This window comes from Thamnophis sirtalis, unplaced genomic scaffold (assembly GCF_051295495.1).
Source record: "Thamnophis sirtalis isolate CommonGarterSnake01/CBP01778 unplaced genomic scaffold, rThaSir2_p1.2 scaffold_5, whole genome shotgun sequence".
Classification (NCBI taxonomy): Eukaryota; Metazoa; Chordata; class Lepidosauria; order Squamata; family Natricidae; genus Thamnophis; species Thamnophis sirtalis.
Window position 1 is genome coordinate 114,794,458 of NW_028261385.1, and position 23,146 is coordinate 114,817,603.

Here is a 23,146-nt window from a genome sequence, read left to right on the forward strand (position 1 = left end):
TATTTCTATTGGCCTTGCATGAGGGCTGAAGTTGAACATTATTGTCACTCCTGTTTACAATACATTACAAGACTATCTTTCTAGAGGTACATCTGTCTCAATGGGCCACTTACAAAGTTGAAGATCTATGGAGATAGTATGCTTCCTGTGTTTGGACCCTCATACAAGTAGTCAGAGAATGATCTTCTAGTAACCATTGAGAGAGAGAGAGAGAGAGAGAGAGAGAGAGAGAGAGAGGGAGGGAGGGAGGGAGGGAGGGAGGGAGGGAGGGAGAGACCAGCAGCAACCCACCTCTGTACTAAACGTATACAAAAGCAACTTCAATGAAGATTGTCTCCAGATGTAACATTCTGTCAAGAATCTGTCCCTTGGATTCAGGCATATCGTTTAAGAAAGGGGGTCCCACAATTTTATGTCAATTTCATTGTTTTTTTTTCTTAAAGAAGGAATGGGAAGGATTTGAGTGGAGCATAGTATCTTTTAAGTTCAAAGAAAAAAAAGTTTTCAATGGAATCTTTAGCTTTCGGGAACAGGCTTACAAAATACATTAGCATGTAAATAAATGAAAAACTTTTTGGACATAAATGCTTCTGGTAATGGAGAAACTAGCCTTTTCTTTCCATGTACACTACAGTCAAAATACTTTTCAACAGAAACAATGTATGAGTTACCCCCTACCTTATCATTTATTTTTACATTGTCACATTCCCCTCTTTCTTGGTTCTTTGTATGTATTTGATTAAGGCAGAAGGAATCATATGAGATTTTGATAGAGCTTGGCACAGAGCTGTGTTCTAAAATAATTTTGGAAGATAAATCCTAAAATGAAATAAAAATAAACTTGATGAAAGACAAGAAGCAGTGTCTTATTACTGCATTCAGAGGAAGAAAAACAGGATATTATTAAGTTCAAAATGATACACTTCTTACATATAGAATAAAAATAAAATTAATCAACCCCAAAGAATTTTGGTGTCTCTCATTTTGAAGACATATCTTATTGTAAGTGATGGTCCACTGATGATCCACTGATACAGCGGACTCAGTGGTGGGATTCAAATTTTTTTTAACTACCGGTTCTGTGGGCGTGGCTTGGTGGGCGTGGCAGGGGAAGGATATTGTAAAATCTCCATTCCCTCCCCACTCCAGGAGAAGGTTACTGCAAAATTCCCATTCCCTCCCAATCAGCTGGGACTCAGGAGGCAGAGAATAGATTGGGGCGGGGCCAGTCAGAGGTGGTATTTACTGGTTCTCCAAATTACTCAAAATTTCCGCTACCGGTTCTCCAGTACAAGTCAGAACTTGCTGAATACCACCTCTGGATCCAGCCCATGACACAATCAAATTTAACACCCGTGTTATAAGGTAAAGGTAAAGGTTTCCCTGTCCAGTTGTATCTGATTCTAGGGTGCAGAGCTCAACTTCGTTTCTTGGTCGAGAAAGCCAGTGTTGTCCCAAGACACTTTCGTGGTCATGTGGCCAGCATGGCTATATACCAAAGGCTCACAGAATGCTGTTACCTTCCCATCAAAGTGGTACATATATATCTACTCTGTGGTGGCGCAGTTATTAGAATGCAGTATTGCAGGCTCAGCAGTGGTGGGTTTCAAAATTTTTTAGAACCTCTTCTGTAGGTGTGGCCTGCTTTGTGGGAGTGGCTTTCCAGCCATGTGACTGGGTGGGAGTGGCTTGCTGGCCATGTGACTGGGTGGACATGGCCAACTTGTAAAATGTGGTGAAACTCACTTAACAATGCTCTTGTTTAGCAACAAAAATGTTGGCTCAGAAACTCTGGCATTTGAAGCACGCAAGTCTTAAAGCTGTCAAGTTACAAGATCTTTACACCCCTAAACCTTTAGAAAAAAGAACCCCAGGGGTGTTCAAACTTGACAGCTTTAAGACTTGTGGATTTCAACTCCCAGAATTCCTCCTCCAGTCATGTTGGCTCATGAACTTTTGGCATTGAAGTGTGCAAGTCTTAAAGCTGTCAATTACATGACCCTTGCACCCCTAAACCTTTAGAAAAAAACCCCCAGGGTGTTCAAACTTGACAGCTTTAAGACTTGTGGACTTCAACTCCCAGAATTCCTCCTCTCGCTCTTCATCTTGATGATGTGTGGACAGGGAGGGAGAGGGAGCTGGAACCGGTTCTAAATGGCACTGTAGATTTGTGGAACTTCTTCTATAGAAGAGGTTAGAACTGGCAGGAACCCACCCCTGAGCTGACTGCTACTTTCTTACACAAAGTAGTAGTCTCCCAAACCAAGAGGCAGTCACAGCAACATTTTTTTTTCTGGAAGATGGCTGGATTTTCTCTCCCTGTAATGAATATATTATTCTCTGGCCTGGCAAGCAAAATGGTCAGCTCAGCTACAGCTATCGTAGTCAACAGTTGTTTTGCTTTTATTTCTTCTGCTGATACTTTCTTAGGAATTAAAATATATTTCAAAGGGGTTAAATAAATAGCTGATTTAGCACTCTTTTTCGCTGCAAGGACCACACCAAATTATTTGGGGCCGCACCTATGCATGATGGATGCATGCAAATCCACACATAGATCTTCCTTACACACACCCCGCATATATACTACAATTATCCAATACAAATAATGTTTGTATTAAATAATTACATAGAGAATTGTAGCTCTTTACTTTAGCTTTTTCTGTTATGTTTTTGTATTTATTTTAAGCATTTATTATGTATTTGTTTATGCAGCCTTTTGATATAGTAATGCATATCCTTTTGGATTTGTTCCTTTTCTTTTTTATTGTTATTTCAAAAACAATACACATTTTATTTTTAAAAAAGAACTTCCTATGCATACATAGACTAACTTTAAGCTCTTAGATGGGGAGGGAAGGGGAAGCTATTATGTTTTTATTTTAAAATTCCCAACACTGACAAAATATATTAGTCTCCCAGAACTAGACTGGGAGAAAATGAGAAACCACAAGATTTTCTGTTTCTTCACTGCAAGAATGATCTTCTGCAGCTTGCCAGTAAGTAAGTAGGTTGTCAGCCTGCTTGGAAGTCAGTGATGACTAGAGACATGTGTTGAGCTGCAGGCAGCTTCCAGAAATCATATATACTAGCCTATGAGCTAGAAGTGGACTTAAGTAAGATAATACTATTAATAACACTTACATTATAAGCACCCTGGATGAGTTGAACTATATTATTTGAATCCTCCTGCAGTTGTCCTACAGCAGACTTGGGTATCATCTTGCTCAGTTTCTACCAGTAAAAAACAAATATGCCAAAAGCATTATCTTATGAGCTTTCATGCAGCATGATACCATAATAACATTTGCTTTGTTCATGTGACACAATTTATAAAATCTTCTATTTTATTGGAGATTTACTTACTTCATATGTATCATAGACTCTTCTGGTAACAGCGAAAATGGGCTGGATTTTCTTTTCTTTAAGTTTTTGTATCAACTGACCAACAGAAGGATAATCCTATGGAACCAAGAAAATGGTGTGACAACTCAGTTCAACACAGATGATAATCTAACCCATTCACCAATTCTGACTTAGCTTTTGGACAGGAAACCACCCTTCTTCAGTCTCAGCCTGAATTGTTTTAATTTGGGCCATACAGGTACTGTTTACTTACCATTGTACGACTCTTATATTTTCCCACTTGTTTTTCTCCTCCCACTTTTTCTTGCCACAAAAGCCCACTGAGATAGAAAAAAATGGAATAATGGCTGAATGCTTACTTACTGCATTCATAATTGTATGGATGCCCTATTGCATTCCACTATTTTATTCTGTCTCTCTTTTGCACCATGTCATGTGACTGGTAGTTCAAGCAGCATCACTCTGAGAGCAATCCTGGCTTTGAGTAACAGAAGATCAGATTATGAGACCTCTTGGTTTACAGATGATCACTCTGAGAATCTGACCCTCACTACTCTTGCCTAAACAATCAAGGTCTTCTGTCATTTGCCATCCTTTCTTCAAAAGGGGTTATGGGACGGCCAACAGAACAATGAGTTTGTAGTGGGCATGCTTACTGTTCATAGGGCTTAGAAGAAGTGCTGCGGACAGAGCAGCCACTTTCAGCTATTCATTAAAGCCACTCATTTTTCCCCCCAGGCTTCCAGAAGGGAAGCCTGAAAAATCCTGTACAGCTTTAATGAACACAAATAGCTTCTGTGTTCACACAAGTTTGGCACGTCTTCTTTATAATAATTGTTGACATGTTTATAGCCTTACTACATTTTAATGTTTTGTTTGTTCTTTTTTATTCCATGGATTTCTTGTAGGTAGCACACTTTGTATGTTGGTGTGTGTGTGCATACTTGGAGGTACAAGTACAGTACATATTACTCTAAATATATAATAGAAATAAATAAATATACAATTGTGTAATTAGATGCAAATAAAACAATATAAAATATTGCTCTTAATATAATTATTGCTTATTGGATTGCAAATAATTTGGTAAATGATGTTTTTATTGTCAAAATGATTGGCATCTTGATTCTCATTTCTAGAGGGCAAATAGTGCAGGCCAGCTGCTGTTTTCAAGTCTACTTCTAAATTGAAAAAGAAAACTTTATTATATAGCAGTGCTAGCTGACAGCTACTTGTATACTTACATATTCGTTGCTTTTTTTGTACATATTGTCTTCCAAGTGACATTGTCCATCAAAAGGTGTTAAGATGGCTCCAAGCTTACCATCCCCAGCAAAATGAAAACCATCATCTGTTGTGTAGACCAATAAGCGAGTCACATTCTTCCAGCCAATTATATTCTGGATTTTAAAGCAAAACAAATTTTAAAGCAGTAGAAATTATAAAAATTTACAAAATCATTGATGCAGAAAGGAACATGATGAATCAATCATTTTTTTTATCTAAAACAGGCAAGCCTATTTAGTGTCACAGCTTTAACAGGCACCTGTCCGGCTGCTAAGGAAGAATATTCAGCATTTTCCTTCCTGATATCTTCCACCAAAAGTGTTCTTCGTGAAAATTTATTTTTCCTGACTTACCCCAAGGCTGGATTTAGTGGCAGAGATATGAAAAAAAAGTGAGGCATGTGTGTTTGTTTAAACCAAGAACAGAGCAACCCCATCTCAGGTACCATAAAAAGAATTTACTTTCTAATAATTTTTATACTGTTAATGTCATAATCTTAAGAAGCCTTAAAGAAACAGTAAGACATGATATTTGAAGTCAAATATTTTGGCTTCTTTTAGTTCATTTCAGGTGAAAAATCAGACCAGGCAGAAGACAAATATTAGTTTTAATAACTAGTGTCATGTCAATAGCAGCATTTATATGGGCCTGAACAGAAAAATCATTTGTATAGAATTTGTGGAAAAGTAGCATATACTGGAAATAATAAATTAATGAAACCATCTTCCATTTTTAACCCAAAAAGTTCCTTAATCAATTCTATTTCTATACAGTAGTGGGACTTACCTCACAGACAGCAGCCTGCATCATGGCATCAAGTCCTCCTTCTGGCGCATCAAGATTCCCTGATATGTTCTGCTTCCCTACTTCTTCTTGAAAACTCTGTACATCATCAGTGAGGCTAAGCACATGCCTAAAAGCAAATGGTGGCTGGCACTTGATTTCTGTGGTTGGGCATGGATTCTGGAGCTTCTTTGGATGGGTGTTTACAAATGGCAAGACAGTCTTATCCACAAAGGCACCAAAACCTAAAGGAAATATTAAGGAAAAGTAGTCAACCTTGTTCAATATAAATGTGGGTATGGGAGAACCATAAACCACTTCAGGAAAATATCATTAAAAATAAAAATATAGGGAAAAATAGGACTATGCATACAATTATTAAAATTATAAAGGATTATTCTTTAATAATCAGATACATTTGGATAAATATATATTTATCTTATCTTTTGTAAAGGAATAGCTATTTTCCTTGTACACAGCTGTTGTGCAAAACAGAAATGATATGATGCTTTTCCCTTCACTTAGAAATACTATTCCCTCTCATTTTCTACTAACTTTTGTCCTTCAAAGACTTGTTTTGGAGATACCAATTGTCTTAAGAAGAGCTTGGTTAGACTGCACTAAGGGCCTACCTAGCCAAGCATTCTGTTTCTTGCAACAGTCAGTCAAATCTCATTGGACATCTAAGAGAAGGACATGAGGATAACAGATATTCAAATCCATGCTAACTCCTGGAAAAGGCATATAATGTCTACCAACCATTTGTAGCTTTATCCTCCATGAATTATCTAATATTCTTTTAAAACCATTTAAGTCGAAGGCTCTCAGCATAGCATGGAAAAGTGAATTCCACTATTTCATTTAGTAGTATGAGGAACACTTTCTTAAATTCTCTCAACCTGTAGCTTATTTGTAGAACCTTGGTTTGCAGCACAATGCAAGGAGGAGATTTTTAAAGTTATCTCAAAAGACTTCAGTGCTGATCTCTCAATATTATCATGCCACTGTATTTTTCCAGCCCAAATGTCACTTCCACTTACAAATTGCAATGTTGGAGCTCTTTGGTGCTTGAGGCAGGCTGGCTTCCTTTTGATATTTCCACTACTCCATTGCTGACAAATTACAAATCTTGGTACTGTCACACTGGGCGTTTCACCCAGGGATATACCTTATTATTCACTGTGGAGATAATCCTTCTGAGGTGAGGATGGGGCAAGTACATGCAGTGCCATTAAGTAGTTGATTTGGCACTCTTGCCACCAGAATACTATTCCCTCTCATTTTCTTTGGTTACCCTTGGTGGTTATTCAAAATGGTTGAAGTGGGGACAAGTGCAGACCATTGTGAGACCAAATTTGAGGGCTTGAAGAGTGGAAACTATAGTAGCATAGAAGGCCCCTAATCCAGAAAACTCCAAATAATGTATACCTTCCTTACAGAATTATTGCACCAGAATCCTACTCTCATTTATTCCCACAAATCAAAAGAAAGGAAAGCTTGCTATAAAATATATTTTCATCTAATGTTAAAATTCTGAAAATGGCTATTTCTTGCAAAATTAAGAGATGTCAATTGAGATATGATAAATACATCTCATAGTATAGAATATCTCAGTGGAATCTTAGTAGCTGGAAACACTTGAAAAAATAAGAATTATGTCAATCTTAGTTCTTGGTCACTCATGGACACTGCCATGCCATTTTCTTATCAATAATATTAAGCCATTTGTGCTATCACCACTTGGAATATATTGTTGTAATGTCAACAGCCGTAGAGTTCCAGAGTGGTGTCTTATTGAGCACTAGTTGAGTACCAGTATGTTTCTTATTAAGATGTTTTTTAAGATCAGCTAAAGTGATAGAAGACAGTTGCATATTTTAGAATAATGTACATACCTATCCGAGCTCGTTTGGTAATACCCTGGAGAGCTTTAAGGAGATCTCCTCCTAATTTCTTCACTGTTTGCAGATCATCAGCCATAGAGAATGAGAGGTCCATCAAATAATAGAGATCTATTGGGTAATCTTCTCCACGCTGGAATGTCACATTAAAAACAGCAGGTTGTTCTATTGATAAAAGAGAAGATGTTGAACATCTGCTCCAATTTTACCTCATCTCACAAAGCTAGTGATGCTTTTCTGAACTAGGAGACTGTAGGGTAAGTAGATTGTGAGATATGTGAGAAACCGATGAAAGTACATGAAAGGGCAGAATATATCAACATAGTGGTCAAATTGTGGCAGAATGATAAAGAAGGCACCACTGAAGTTAACTAGTAGAGTTTGTGAGGGTAGGAGCAGAGGAGCAAAGTGAAAAACGTACAGAATGAAAGGGGAATATGGAATATTTGGTAGAGAAACAGAAAGCATGCGTGCACACACACACACACACACACACACACAAACACACACCTCACATTCTCTTTTATTTGCATACGTTTATATGCGATACTCAGATCTGACATAAATATTTTGAGAGATGCATATGGTGTTTTATTATGGTGAAAAGTAGGAAATTTTAAAGTAAAAAATTGAAATCAATAGAATTGAAGTTAGTCTGAATTATCATTCGAATTATCATGAATTATCATGGTGAATTAATTGCCTTGGAAAATATAGTTAGTCATGTTGTCTAAACATAGGTTTTGGGTAAGAAAAAAATCAAAAGTGGGATCATACTAATTTTCTATTTTAAAAATGCCTGATAAGAGGTGGGAAAAGTCACATGTGTCATATGCTTCCTATCCTAAAATTGCAATCATCCTTTTAGCCATTTCCTAAATTTCTAATTTGAGGGTTCAGATTCTGAGATACCTGGTCTTAGATGCAATCGCACCACCTCTGGGTAGATTTGTTTCTTTGTGTTTGATTGAGCAGAAGAAACTGGGTCAATAAAGTTTTCTGGGAAAATAATATTTCCTTCACATCCCTTCTCAAGGAGCTGCTGCTTTGTGTCACATCGAACTGAATCTGGTTCCCCTGCTTTTGTGAAATTCTATGTTTCATAACAATCAAAACATAAAAACAATTAATAAGCTTGAGATATTGGGTGGACCTAATATATTTCAGATAGAGGAAAATAATATTTCATTGTTAAAGGGCGTACGTCTTACAATCATCATCATTATTATGATCATTATCATCATCCCAGCAACTATGGGCAGTTCACCAATATTTAAAACATTTAAAAAACAAGTAACAGTACAAAAAAGCATAAAACTACAAAACATGATGGCAGAGAAACAAACCCAGATAGGAACAAGAGAAACAAAGTAAATGGATGTCAATTATTTTCATCAAATCTGAGCAAAGAGCCATGCCTTTGAAATACTTGTAGAATTGGGACTATTTATTTCTTAAATAATAATTAATCCACTTGGTATTTCACAGCAATATGAACATAGTACCTACTTCAAGTTGAACTCAGTTCTTAGAACTTAATGATTTGGCTATATAGTTTCCTTGATAACAATAAAGAAGTGGGATGAGATTGCATTATTCGAGGGTGCTTTTTCATCTAGCCTAATTTACGGAATATATTGGTCCTCTGCATCTGCCTCCTGGTCAGTGAGGTGTGGTCAATAGTATGTTGCCTTGCAAACCTATACCTCAGATATCCTAAATTGCATAGAATAACATAGGCATGCCAAATTGGGCTAATGCCAAATGTTTCCCTTTTGACAGACTGGCCAAAATTTGCCAAAAACTGGCTGATATCATTAGCAAGAAATTCTGCAATGGCTCCAGTATGACTGAGCTATTTTTATTTTTCTCTTGTAAAAAATGGTTTAGAATCTTCGATTTACCAAAGCCTTGATGGGCATGATCAGAAGTAGTTGAAAATATAAATGTATGGGATTTATGCTAAAATACCAAGTGTGCAGAAAACAATTATTATTTCTTTGGTCTATTGAGAATAGCCTTTTACAAGACCTTTGAATATAATTATTCTTTCTGGAATCAATAATGCCTATTTTTAATATCTTCCTTGTAATTCCACTTTTTAGTGGGGAAACTAAAAATGGACGAGAATTAGAAGAACCTTACAGATTTTCCATACATTCTGTTTCCCTAGCATTTACACCACCAAATCAGAATACCTAAAGCACTGTAAACACAAACATATTTATATTGTAGTGCATTTTGAGTATGAAGACAGTACCCAATCAAAATTTAATTATGTTCCACAATAAGAGGGAAAATTGATCCCTCATTTTAACAACATTTATTTCTGTATGCTTGTTGTGGTTTGTGCATGCATTCTTTCCTTGGGATTAACATTAGGTGTGAATGTAAGGAAAGATTGGGGGGAAAAGTACAATATAGAAATGTACTCAAATTAGTTATAGTTATTTCTGCCCTCTAGGAACTAACTATGGTAAGCATTTGTTTTCTGAACCCAAAACCATAATTGCTGCAGATGCACAAAATCCTACAGTGGATTATCTAAGGAAAGTTTGAGTATTGAGGATATAGAAATGCTCATGGTAACTGTAACTCTTTCCATCTGAAATTCTATCAATCCATTGGTTTCATTAGTGTTATTTATTTATTTAGTGTATGGCATATCATACATGGACTAAAAATATAAATTAACATTTCAACTACCATAGATTAACAGAACCCAATAAAATATAAATCACAAAGAGATCTATGTTCAAATATCAATGTTGCCATCTAACCATTGAAGCACAGCATTGTTTATATTAAAAATATCTGATGCTGGACCAATATATGCCCTCAGCTTTCAGCTAGCCACTGTGTGATCTACAGTTTGATGTGGGACACTGAGGGGAGGATATTATGCCTCATTTATACAGAGAGTCCGGCAGACACCATGTGGTGTGTAAATCCTATTCCAGATTATCAGTTGTGGATGTGGTAGGTCAAAGCCTGGCACCTGTTTTCTGGGGTCATTTATATGTCTTCCTATAACTGGCCATTCGGCGACCCCTTTGGTTTTCCATTGAGAATTGATCCTGGGCAGATCAATTCAGTTGTGCAAGTGCCAGTGGGGGCTTCCTGGATTTGAGTTCCATAACTAGCAGCTATAAGAAAGAACATTACAGTATGCTTTGTTTCCTTTAACCCTAGTAAAGTAGTATTTTGAGAGATGAGTCAGAGAAGGTCAGATTCATCAGATGTTAAAATAAAGATAACATTCTTTTTTTAGTATTTTCAAGGTAATATTTTCTTTTTTGAGAGCACTGACAGCAGCAAACAGAATTTGAGGTGAGCAAAAGTTTCCACCCAAAGCAAAAAATCAAAAAGCAACCCCAAACACCCAATGACAGTTGAAAGGAACAAATTTAAAAAAGACATCTGAAAGACACTTTAAAATTTAAGATTTTGTATTTTGTTTCTCTTTCTTTAAAAAAAGAAACACACTTACCCGTTTCTTGCACCAAGCACAACCAGGGCCAGACTCAATGCAGTCCTGACATGTTTTTACATTGTATTTGGTACATCGGAGAGAAAATGCTTAAGAAAGAAGAAGAAGAAAATGTTATAAAAGAGACATAACAACATACGAAGTTGAAGTACCCTGAATCTCCCCAGATATGAAAATAGCTCACCTTGGCAGCAACTTACAACCTGAAAATGCATTTTGCTAGTTGCCCCAAACTCCAACTGTTTTAAGCCCTCAACTTAGGATCACAACTGAGCCAAAAATTATTGTTAAGTGAGTTTTGCCCCATTTTACAACCTTTTCTGCCACAATTGTTAAGCGAATCACTTCAGATGTTAAATGAATCATACCGTCATGATTCATTTATGAATCTCTTTCCCCTCATTTACTTTGCTTGAGAGAAGCCAACTGGGGAGGTTACATGACCCTGGGACAGTACAATTATCATAAATGCATGCCATTTGCCACGTGCACAAATTTTGATCTCATGACCATGAGGATGCTGTAATGGTCATAAGTGAAAAAACGGTCATAAGTAACTTTTTCAGTTCCATGGTAAATTTGAACAATCATTAAAGAATGGTTGTAAATCAGGGACCAGCTGTAATGAGATGATGATTTTTTTTCTTTTATGGGCCTGTGAACCTATATGTGCAACCTTTGTTTTGAGACAAAGACTACCTACCTCAGCCACCTGCCTCCTAGCAACCTCCTGAAAAATCCAAAAAACCTGTTTATATACTACATTTGGAGATATTGCGGTAAAGGAAATTGACCTTCCACTCCACTTTGCAACAGTGGGTTATGGTGGAGCTGAACACTGTGTCAAAGAAGGCAAAATAAGCTTTTCTAGTTCATAAGAAAAAATATCTAAAACCAAGTCCTGAAATATAGTACCTTTATTTTATCAGGAAAATCAAAGATCCATGCAACTGTATCATATTAATGTTCTTAAACAACAGCGGTGGTCAGCAGGCTGCGCAGGGAAGCAATCTAGCAATCTATCCAAGCTCTACTGCTCCCCAGCCATAGCCACCCCATGTCAAGGAGAGTAATTAATGGAAGTTTTCCCTCAGCTTCTGATATTTGGTCAATGAGAAAGCAACCTGTACCCGCCTTAAAAAACTCTATATGCCATAAAGAAGCAGAACATAATTTGCTGGAATCATGTTTGTGACATGATAGGGTTTTCCAGTGAGAGGAATAGATTTCTGTTTCTATGTACAATGAAAAGATTTCTCCATCTTTTTTATGGGTAGATTTCTAATACTCATAATTTTCATGGTAGGCAAAGTGGTAGAATCCATCCACAAATTTTATTAACATTCTTCATTATTTTGCATGCAAAAGATTCACCAGGGTTAAAAGCTTGAGCTGGGGTTAAGGAATTTTCACTAGCTTCAGTGTCTTTCTAATGTTAGAGAGGCCCGTTTCCTTCACATTTTGAGTAAGGTGGTTAGGTAAGATACTGATAACCATTTTGACCATATACGATATTACACCTGTGAAGTAAGTTGAAGACAAGATGCACATTTGGAATAACATTTTCAAATCAGCCAACTTCACAGCTAAAATCACCCTCTCAAAACTCACTCACCCTGAAGTATCCATGTAAAGGGGAAATTAAGCAAATTCTTTGCCCTTCTCTCTGAATTATATCCTGATGCAAACATAATCAACAACAGTGTTGCTTAAAGTGCATCAAGTGAAGAATGTGTTAATTGCTCCATGACATTATCTGGAAGAATTTGTTCATTAGATGGTAACGTAGCTGTCAGAGCTATCTTCATTTCTTGAATACTCAAACCGTTGCAGAAAGTGACAGGCTTTAGACTTCTCAGCATACAGGAAAAGTTTATTTGGCAGCCAGGTTCAGAAAGTTAGCAAAATGGCTAACATTGCAAATTCTGAATAACCTTCATTATCAAAGAACACATTCTTATACATTCTCAAAAGCATTGCAACACGGAAATACTTAACTCATTTCTTATTGGTTATTTTCGGGGGAAAGCCTTATAAGTAGATGAGGATCTTACTTCTCCTTTTGTTAAAGGTATGGACTATGTGTCATTAACGAACTTTATCTGAACCTTGTGGTTTGGACTTTTGACCTAGGAACGTTGGCTGGAACATCTTGTTGTTAGAGGCAGATAACATTTCCCTGTCCCTTTAAGCAAGCTTCTAACTGTCCCTTTTATGCCACATCTTCATTCTTATATTTTAATTCATATTTTATTCTACTTTAAAACCAGCCACTGAGAGAATATTAGCAAAGTTACTCCTGAGTTAACAACCAGTTGTTCAGTAACCATTTGAAGTTGCCATGGTGCTGAGTTAGTCTTAGTCGTAGTTATGATTTGAGATCCCAGGGATCTCATACTCTGCAGTGTACTTTTGCCGCAACATCCTCTCCCCAACCCACATGTACTTGCATGGTGCTAATGTCAGGTTTCCAAATAACAACCCATATTTTGATTTGACCCTGACAATAGCATGTGCACAGCTTGCACACACCTGGTGCAGCACTGCAGTACCCTTCCCCAATTTATATGCACTCACTAAAGTACCCCCTGCCTCACTCCATATTGTACCCATTCTCAGGCCACCTTATGAGCCATCTGGGACTTGCAACTTTCAAATGACTTCCCCTTGACTTTTGTTTGTGGGAAGCCTGCAGGAAGTGACAAGTTGAACTCCTCACTTAATGATACATATTTTTTTGCTGGGACTATCAAGATTGCTTTTTCTAAGTGATGCAGTCATATTCTTTATGATTGCATTGCTTAGTAATAGAAATTCCAGTCTCAGTTACCATCATTAAGCAAGGACTACCTGTACACATGGAAAATGTTGAATACAGTAGTTTTGGAGATATGTGGTCTACAACATAGTTGATGCCCGTTGCTCTCTGAATTCATCAAGAGATACAGCACGTTTGACTGCCTTTGAAAGAAGTTTGGAAAACACTTCAGATGGAACATATGGATTTTCTCTAGGATAATCCTGCTCTTCTATTCATAGTTTTCTCCTGCTTCTGTTAGTATTAACTGAGATCCACATGACTGAATAATAGTGTCTTGGATTGTGGCTTCTTCTTAGAATGTGATGGGAAATATTGATTCTTCAGCAGAATCTAAAGAATTGGGCTTTTTTATTTTAATGATCTTAACCATCTTCCTTATTCTAACGACTGAGGAAATATGGCAGAATTGCATAGTAATTGCAAAAGCGGCTTACCTGTTGTAAACAGGAGCAGCAGAGCTCCAAATAACAAAAGGAAGTACTTAGGAAACATCTCCTGTGAAAAGTAAATAGCATGCAATGAAATATAAGAAACGAGACAATTATCTTTACAACACAGGCCTAAAACTTAAATAATAAATGGAAGAAGATACTTTGTGGAGGAGGAACTCCTGAAAAGAAATGGAAGGATGCATAGTATTTGTTTACACTTGTGTTGACTATTTTAAATTGGACTTAAGGTTATGGTCACATTAAAATTACTGTGGGTTACACTAATAAATAATTATATTAATTTAAAGAATGTAAAATACACAGCATTAAGGAACTGGAACTAGTAAGACCACACTTTGAATACTATACCCAGTTCTGGTGACTACAATACAAAAAAGGATTGAGGCTCTAGAAAGAGTACAAAGAAGAGCAACAAAGATGATTATGGGCCTGGAGGCTAAAATATATGATGAACGGTTACAAGAACTGGGTATATCTAGTCCAGTGGTGAGTTTCAAAAATTTTTGGAACCTACTCTGTGGGTGTGACCTGCTTTGTGGGAGTGGCTTGCCAGCCATGTGACTGGGTGGGAGTGGCTAGCTGGCCATTTAACCAGGTGGGAGTGGCTTGCCGGCCATGTGACCAGGTGGAAGTGGCCAAGATGATGTCAGCATTCCCAGTCAAGATAGAGGTATAAATTACATAGAAAAGAAAAAGGCATCCATACACTTGAATTTAACTTCAAAGCAGTGGCAACAACTTAAATTCATTAAATAATAATGTTTGTTAGGGCTATACACTGTTTTTGAATATACAGGAATGTAAAGCCCACAGCATCTACTTGGTACTTTTTAAAGCAGCAGCATTTTTTTCCTGGATTCATGAAATATCGACTTTAAACAGTTGTGGGTGGGGTACTATATTTACAGTCTTGTATTCTTTTCAGTACTTTGTTTGGAACAGAATCCAAAGCACCATGCAGTCCTAGCATTTGTACTCAAGCTTGGCAAGTTATTTTACAGGGCTCTGAGCACTCCTCCAGATCTGGACAATGAAGCAGATGTTCCAAAGTACTCCCACAACTTTCCAATGCTTTGAAATCCCACCAAATGATTTATACAAGCCTATTTCATACTTTCTTCTATATGCCGATCATATGGTTCACAGGTGGTCTATTTTCCAAGTACTTAGAGGGCCAAGAACTGCCTTTCCTAGATTGCAGCTTTAACTTCCTTAAATGTTAACACACCTTCAGGCCATTCAAATATAGACTAGCTCTGATCCTGGAACCATATCACATGCTTTATATATTAATATCATATTCAATGTAATCATTATTGCTAAAAAAAAACCAGGCAGCAGTTAAGAGTAGTTTGTAACAAAACATGGGCAAGAAACAAGAAGTTGATTAACCCCTATTTTAGCTTATTTCTATCTTATCTAATATTTTCCTGCAATTCTTCCATTATCCAGACTACTAAAAATAGTTCTACATAATGATACTTTTAAAATAAGTTTGATGTCCAACAGATATCCTAGTTATTAATATGAACAGGTTCTGGCCTGTTGCTTAAAAAAATAAATTCATAAATATATCCCCAATAAAAAAGAATAGTATGTTGGAGTACTGAAAAATTCAGCCAAATGGAAAAATCCAAAGAAAAAAATGCTGGCCTTCCTGCTAAGAAGTAACAGTTTATATATAGTATGCACAATTCTTTTATTAAATTATTTAGTTAAATTATTGCTGAACAATTTATAATAGTTGCAGCAAAGTATTATTCTAAGATATTTGCCACTACTACCCTACTTCCTAGATGTTCACTATTGTCTTCCCCCCCCCCAAGATTTAAGGGCATGTGAAACAGTTTTGATGAAAGTTGCATGATATGAAACTTATCTCCTTTGAAATAATGTTTGGTTTTAATTTTCCAATGAATCAAAAGGAATGTTTTACGCTTCCTTGTTACACAGCATTTGTTTTAGCTTTCCATAGCTCTCCTCAAAACCAACCAAGGAAGATAAAACCACAGAAATCTAATACTGTTGTGCACAGCTTTGCACTAAATTATCTGTATAGTAAGCCAAAAATAGTTTAAGATTATAATTAGCCCACCTGTTTCCCACATTAACATGCAAATAACATTTTTCTTGTTCAAAGACTGCATGAGAGATTTCCCAGCCCTTGCAAAATATCACACATCCACATAAAGGGAGCAGCAACTCCTCTGTGAAGGGGGGAGGGAGTTTGGCTTCTCTCTGCCAGTTAAAGGCTGCAGCAGGGAGAATCCCAACTTTTTTCCTCTCCCTCCATTCACAGAGGAGCTATGGTTCCCTTTATGCTCCCCCTGGCCTCCTCCCTCCTGGGGACCCACCTGAAAGGGACAGGCAGGCTGCCACAGCTTCGCTGAGAAGACATTTCTGAGAAGAGAAACTTATCTGGTCCAGCTGCACCCGAGCTGGTGGAGTGCTTGTGCGATCGGTGCAACTGTGTGGCTCACCTGCACAGGCTGTCTCCCTGGTGACGGGCGGGCGGTTGTGGGCGCTTCACCAGCTCGGATGCAGCGGACTGGAGAAGTTTGCATGGCACTAGCAGGCAGGTTCTAGGATGCCTGCCCGCCAGTAAGGGACCTCCCCGGACAGCACTTTTCTGAGCACGGGGAGACAGACGGCGCAAACTACTGTCTGTCCCCTGGAGCTCAGAAAAGTGATTCCGTTTAAGTCCTTTGCTGGCAGGCAGGTTCTAGGATGCCTGCCCGCCAGTAAGGGACCTCCACACACAACACTTTTCTGAGCACCGGGAGACGGACGGGGCAGGCGTTCCAGAACTTACTTCGGGGTCCACCGGTGGAACCTTCTCTCACTAGCTCGGTAAATTTCAACATCTGGTTCTCCCAAGCCGGTGCAAACCAGCAGAAAACCACCACTGATCTAGTCTAACAAAGAGAAGGACTACCTTCTCATTAGGAATACCTAATGGTTGTGCCCTAAGCCAAATACTCTTCAACATTTTTATAAATGATTTAAATGAGTGTATAGTAGGGATGCTGAACAAATTTGTACAACATAAAGCTGGGGGAGGAGGGGATTGCTGGCATTCCAAAAGATGGGCACAAGATTCAAAGGGATGTTGACAGACTTGAATATTAGGGCCTATACAACAAAAAGCAGTTTGGTGAGAAAAAATGTAAGGTTCTGCATTTAAGCAGGAAAAACTAAATGTACAGATACAAAATAGGAGTTGGTTTGGCATTAGTACAGGTAGTCCTCAATGTACGACCACAATTGACCCAAAATTGTTGCTAAATTATACATTTGTTAAATGAATTTTCCCACATTTCATGATCTTTCTTGCCACAGGTGTTAAGTGAATCAGTTGTGAAGTGAATCACTGCAGTTGTTAAGTTAGTAGCATGGTTGTTAAGTGAATCTGGCTTCACTTAAGGTCACAAAAGATTATCACATGACCCTGGGACATTGCATCCCTAAATATGAGCCAGTTGCCAAGAGTCCAAATTCTGATCACGCAATCATGGGGATGTGGCAACGGTTATAAGTATGAAAAATGGTCTTAAGTCACTTTTTTCAGTACCATTGTAACTTTTAACAGCCATTAAGTAAACTGTTGTAAGTTGAGGACTACTTGTACCTATGAGAAGGACTTGGGCATTCTAGTAGGCCATAAATTAAGCATAAAGCAGCAGTGTGCTGCTATGTCAAAAAAGCCAATGAAATTTATATTTATATTAATAATTTATAATTAGACAAATAATTGCCTTCTTGCTCAGACTGGATTAAAAGCCACAGAATATGTTCAGTACATGTTTTACTACGAAGGTGAGGAAACCCACAAAATCTGCGCTGTACATAACCAATATTTCTGCTCTCTCACAAGTTTACATGCAGGAAATTCAGTGGCCAATTGTTCACACAAAAAATATTTTGATAAAATATGTCACAAATAGATGTATTAAACTTATTTTGAATAAAGACAGCCTCTCCCAAAGAGCTAAAAGTTTTTTCTCCATCTTCTGGTGTCATTACCACCATGCCTTACAATTCTGAAGGCCAAAAACAATTTAAAAAATACTATGACCTGCAATTCCCACCTCTTGTCTGCCTTGCTTTAAGATGAGACTAATAAAGTTACAAAACTTCAAATCCTTTGGAAAACCTGTATAACAGTTGGATTTGCATTTTAAAAATATGAGTCATTATAACATGTACTCATGCCAGACAGTAGTGGTGTCATTTTTTTTGTATTGTACTTCATTTTAAAGTAACTATTATCCAACACCTGGAAAGAAACCAAGAGGGCCCTCATGGCCAGCAATTTCATCAAGGTATAAAGAACTGAACCAAATTCTTCTGAATATCTTTTCTAAGAAGTTAATTTATTCCCAAAAATATTCCTAGCCATATTCGTGTTGTCATTCTAGATAGTACAAATTTAAAAAGGAAATAACATGGCCCCGGCTGACATGAAGGAAGCAATGACATTTGTAAAACATTACAGTATGAGGAAATGTTGCAAGCTGCACATTCATACTCTACCAGCATTACAACAGAGCATTTCAGATTTTCGTCTGTGGCAGATGATAGCCAAAAAAGGAAGAACGTTTCTCGCTTTTGTCTTACTTCCAGTTTGATTTCAAAAGTGGTGAAAGGGCGTGTTTTTACTCACACAGACAGAGACTTTCTGGTTTTTTTTCTGTTTGTTTTTTTAATGTGTTAATTTTACAAGTACGAGCAATTTAACAGAAAGGGGAGAATAAGAGGAGAAAGTGAAAATAGAAAAGAAAGTTACATTAGTTAAAATATTTCAAAAGAAATGTAATATAAATTTGCATATTTGAGTACTTATTAGATGTTAAGTGCAGATGTATTACATGCAATATAACATCTATTATTATATTATATCCATTTAACATTTTAAATCATTATAACATAAATCAATATTAAAATTAGGTTATTATGTAGCATAGTAATCATAACAACCATTACCCATAAAGTGTAACTCAAATTGCAAACATTTCTGACTAATCTAAGAAATGTGGCAAATTTATCAGATCACAAAAATATTGGCTATTATAATCTTATGTTAAGAGAAACCCAGATTTTGGATTTGATATAAACCCATTTATAAAACTACAATCCAAAAATAATTTCAATGTTGAATTACATTCTATATTAGAATTATTTTTCAAATGAGAAGTTAGTTTTTGACATTAAGCCCATAATTGCATAATCATTCCTCTACAGAAGAAATTGCTCATAATTTAGAAATGCAGAAAATTCCAGCAGTTGTTATCATGTATGAAACCAGTTCAATATACTTTGAGGGAATATAAGGCTTAGTAAATTTCTAAAATTATTAATCCTAATACAGGGTATTAAAATTATTAATTGATATTAAATAAAATCACTAAGTACAGTATTTTAAAACCAAATAAAAAGTAATTAAAACAGAAGCTTTAAGAGTTCACAAAAATGAAGTCAGTCTGTGACCATGTTCTGATCAACCAAATCAGCTCAGGCTGATTTAGCATTATTTAGTTAAAAAAAATAGTGCACTAAATATAAAAAATCACCTTTAAGATTTGTTTCATTCTAAATAATTTTTATTCAACCTTTTTTAAACTTTAAAAGAGCATTTCCAACCTTTACAGCGTTCCTGTAAAGGAACGCTGTAAAGGGATAAAAATTTTTTTTTTAAAGATTTCATTCCGTTATAGTTCATTTTACTCAACTGGATTATACAGCATAGCTATCAAATCTGTCTGTCTGTCTGTCTGTCTGTCTGTCTGTCTAAAAAAAATCCAACCAGGTGTTCAACTTTGGTATTAGTTACTGGAATAATATACAATCAATAAAACATTTATATCATTTTCTCTCTATATAATATTGATTGTACCTTTTTCTGTCACTGTTGTATGTTGATTGTTCTTTAGTTTGATATAAAAAGACAAGTATAATCTATACAGGACCATTTAAATTAAATGTAGTAAATGTAAGCGATAAACAGAAAATGAATCAGCAAAGCACAGATGCCTCCTTCCCAACCCTGAGGACAATGAATTCCTCCCCACCATTGCTTAAAGTATCTAAAATTGAACTTTGCAGGTTAAACCTCCTCATCCTAAATGGCGCCCTAAAGAATGACTATCCAGACAAATTCAGCTGTCTCTCTGGCTCCAGAATGAGTGCAACTGATTATATAATTGACTTTAGGGACCCTTTCCCTCATGTTAAGGACTTAGAAGTTATGCCTAAATTCTATAGTGATCATCTCCCAATCTTGATTAATTTAAATGCCTTCACCTAAGAAACACACATTAAGAATTGCTACTAACCCTTACCAATGCCAGCAGGAAAAACATACTGCTGAGCTAAAAGGACCCCACAGTTAAACCAAGCTTTTCGCTTTGGATCAACTACAGAACCTCCAGTCACCCTGACATCTCTCAATCCTCTGATGTACTCTTAGATAACATCCTAACCCAAGAGCTCCGGCAGCATTTAAATGACTGCAATAATAGCACCACTCCCTAGCCATGGTTCAACAATGCAAAAAAGCTGTTCCCATTTACCAGACTTATGTAGCCAATGCTACACCGACAGCTGCACAGGATCTCCTGCAGCAGAAGAGATACTACAAACAACTGTTGTGTGCAAGAAAAAGAAAGCCATGAAAAAGCAGCAGGATACAACTCATTCAGGCAGTTTAATCTAATGACTTATTCTCATTCTCATTCACATCACATAATGCCTGGCCACTTTGGATTGTTACCCCAGGGAGCTGGGAGCAGTGGTGGGTTCCTACCGGGTTGGACGGGTTCTGCCAAACTGGTAGTGGTTTGGTGGCCTGGGTTGCTGGAACCGGCAGCAACCTAGGCTTGCCATGCCCCTGAACTGGTTCTCCTATGGTGGCACCATCTTGTTTTTCTGTTCTGCGCATGCATAGAACATTTTTCATTGCACAAATCTAATTTTTGTTCATTTTTTAACATTTTGCGCACACAGAGGGCTATTTATGTGCAAATGCACACATAAATGTGTCATACGGACTCATACAAAATTGTGCACACACCAAACTGGCAGTAATGCTAGCAGCAACACACCCCTGACTGGGAGGCATATTTTCTGGAACTCTATATGGATACTGCTCTGCTAGATACTGCTAGAAGCCCTAGTCAAAATATAGAACATCGGCACAACATAGGCACTAGTGACAATGACAGAGATGAAGAATCTTGTTGAGAAAAAACTAAAATATCCTTTTTATTGTCTCCAGATTTTCTACTTATCATGGGATATGATGAGATCAAAGCGCCAATTAAACAGTGTGTAGCAGACTGTGTAGCAGACATAGAACACCAATTGGACCTAGCCTGGCCCCCATTTTTTTATTGCCAGTGAACCCAACAGAGATTTTCTTCCCCTATGGCATACTTAACAAATTGATGTTCCTAATCATTGAAGGCCCTTTATTTTGGCATGATGTCATATTTTCCCCTCAGCTGTCCTTGAAGGCTGATGCAGAAAGAGCTCCTACCCAGAATGACAATGCCCCTGTGACCCTGGATACACAAAAACAGTATAGCATGTACTTCTCTAATGGCTGTATTATAGAGGCATTCATATTACTCTCATTTTTATTATTGAATAAAAAACAAAAGAGTGCACAGGACAATTTTACACCTTCCTGCTGCTCTCAAATACCAACCCTGAGAGATGGGGCTGACGTCACGATGATACGACGTGCAATATTGGAGCTCCAAGATCGCCGTCGATATCTCTGCCGCTGGGCGGTCCTTTTGGACCTAAACCAACCCATAGAGACAGTGATAGAGAAGGGCACATCCTGCTGATCCCAGGGACATCTCAAAGTCCCTGGTAGATCCAGGAGAAGCTCTTTTTTCCTGGCCACAGAGAAGCAGCCATTGAAGCTGCTGAAAGTTGGGACAGCTCCAGAATGGAAGGAAAGTGGGAGAGAAAGTGTGTCAAATTGGTGAGATAAATTTTATTATTAGAGAAGAGAACACCCAAAAAGATCAAAAGTAAAATTAAAATCAAAGACAGAAGAGGTTAAGTGGTGAGATTAAGCCTGAGTAAACTTAGTGTGTTATCTTTCTTTAATTTGTTTTTATAAATGGAATTTTTACAAATGCTTCTTACTTTTTAAAATGGACTAGGTTTTTTCTTTTTCTATTTTTCTTTTTTTAAATACTTATTGATTTAGAGTTTCTGTCTTTTTCTTTTTTCAATGCTCTATTGGATTGTTTTTCTAAGAACCTTTCTCCTTAATTTTGGAATATAAAGAGGTGAGTAAAAGCAGAGGAAAAAGAAGTAACACTGCCACTTAGAGTGTAAAGTACCCTAATGATGCCTGCTTCATAATAAGCGACCCAATATTGTAATACAAAAAGCAGTGATTTATTAACAGCTTCATTAGGCAGTCTTCATTAGGCATTTCTTATTCACATTCATCTTTTTTGCTTTCTTTTTCTGCTTTTGAACTTTGCCCGTGTTTCTGTCTTCCCTTCAGTCTTTGCAATAAATCACGTTACCCAATAGCTTCATTCATCTCAACCCAGCTACTGTAATCTGAGATCCGGCTCTGCCAACGCTCTGCATGGAATGTCAACACCAGTGGGTCTCAACCTTCTTAATGCCATAACCCTTTAATATAGTTCCTAATGTTGTGGTGACCCCCCAATCATAAAATTATTTTATGTTTTCCATTTTTTTAAAAAATATGTGTTTTCCAATGGTCTTAGGTGATCACTGTGAAAGGGTCATTCGACCCCCATACATAAAATTATTTTATGTTTTCCATATATTTTTTAAAATATGTGTTTTCCAATGGTCTTACGTGATCACTGTGAAAGGGTCGTTTGACCGCCAAAGGGGTCCCAACCCACAGATTGAGAACCACTGGTCAACATGGAGAGTTGACATTGATATTCTGGTGGCCCAAAATAAAGAAAGATGTGGACAGTTACGTGAAAATGAAGAGGTGACCAGGAAAAACCCCTGGATTGCTGCAGAGCCAGTAGCAGAGCCA

At 37.2% G+C, this 23,146-nt stretch overlaps 1 protein-coding gene across 2 annotated transcripts in view; it reads right to left on the minus strand.

The window, feature by feature from the left end:
- Nucleotides 1–23,146, minus strand: part of LOC106553055 (integrin beta-2) — a 44,714-nt gene that overhangs the window by 14,007 nt on the left and 7,561 nt on the right. For both annotated transcript variants that reach the window (XM_087716655.1, XM_087716656.1), the window contains exons 2-10: nucleotides 14,083–14,143; nucleotides 10,828–10,916; nucleotides 8,250–8,430; nucleotides 7,332–7,502; nucleotides 5,440–5,681; nucleotides 4,611–4,766; nucleotides 3,367–3,462; nucleotides 3,145–3,234; nucleotides 679–819 (exon numbers count right to left, since the gene is read on the minus strand). In XM_087716655.1, coding sequence (XP_087572781.1) covers nucleotides 679–819; nucleotides 3,145–3,234; nucleotides 3,367–3,462; nucleotides 4,611–4,766; nucleotides 5,440–5,681; nucleotides 7,332–7,502; nucleotides 8,250–8,430; nucleotides 10,828–10,916; nucleotides 14,083–14,143 — 1,227 coding nt within the window. The remainder of the gene's footprint in view (nucleotides 1–678; nucleotides 820–3,144; nucleotides 3,235–3,366; nucleotides 3,463–4,610; nucleotides 4,767–5,439; nucleotides 5,682–7,331; nucleotides 7,503–8,249; nucleotides 8,431–10,827; nucleotides 10,917–14,082; nucleotides 14,144–23,146) is intronic.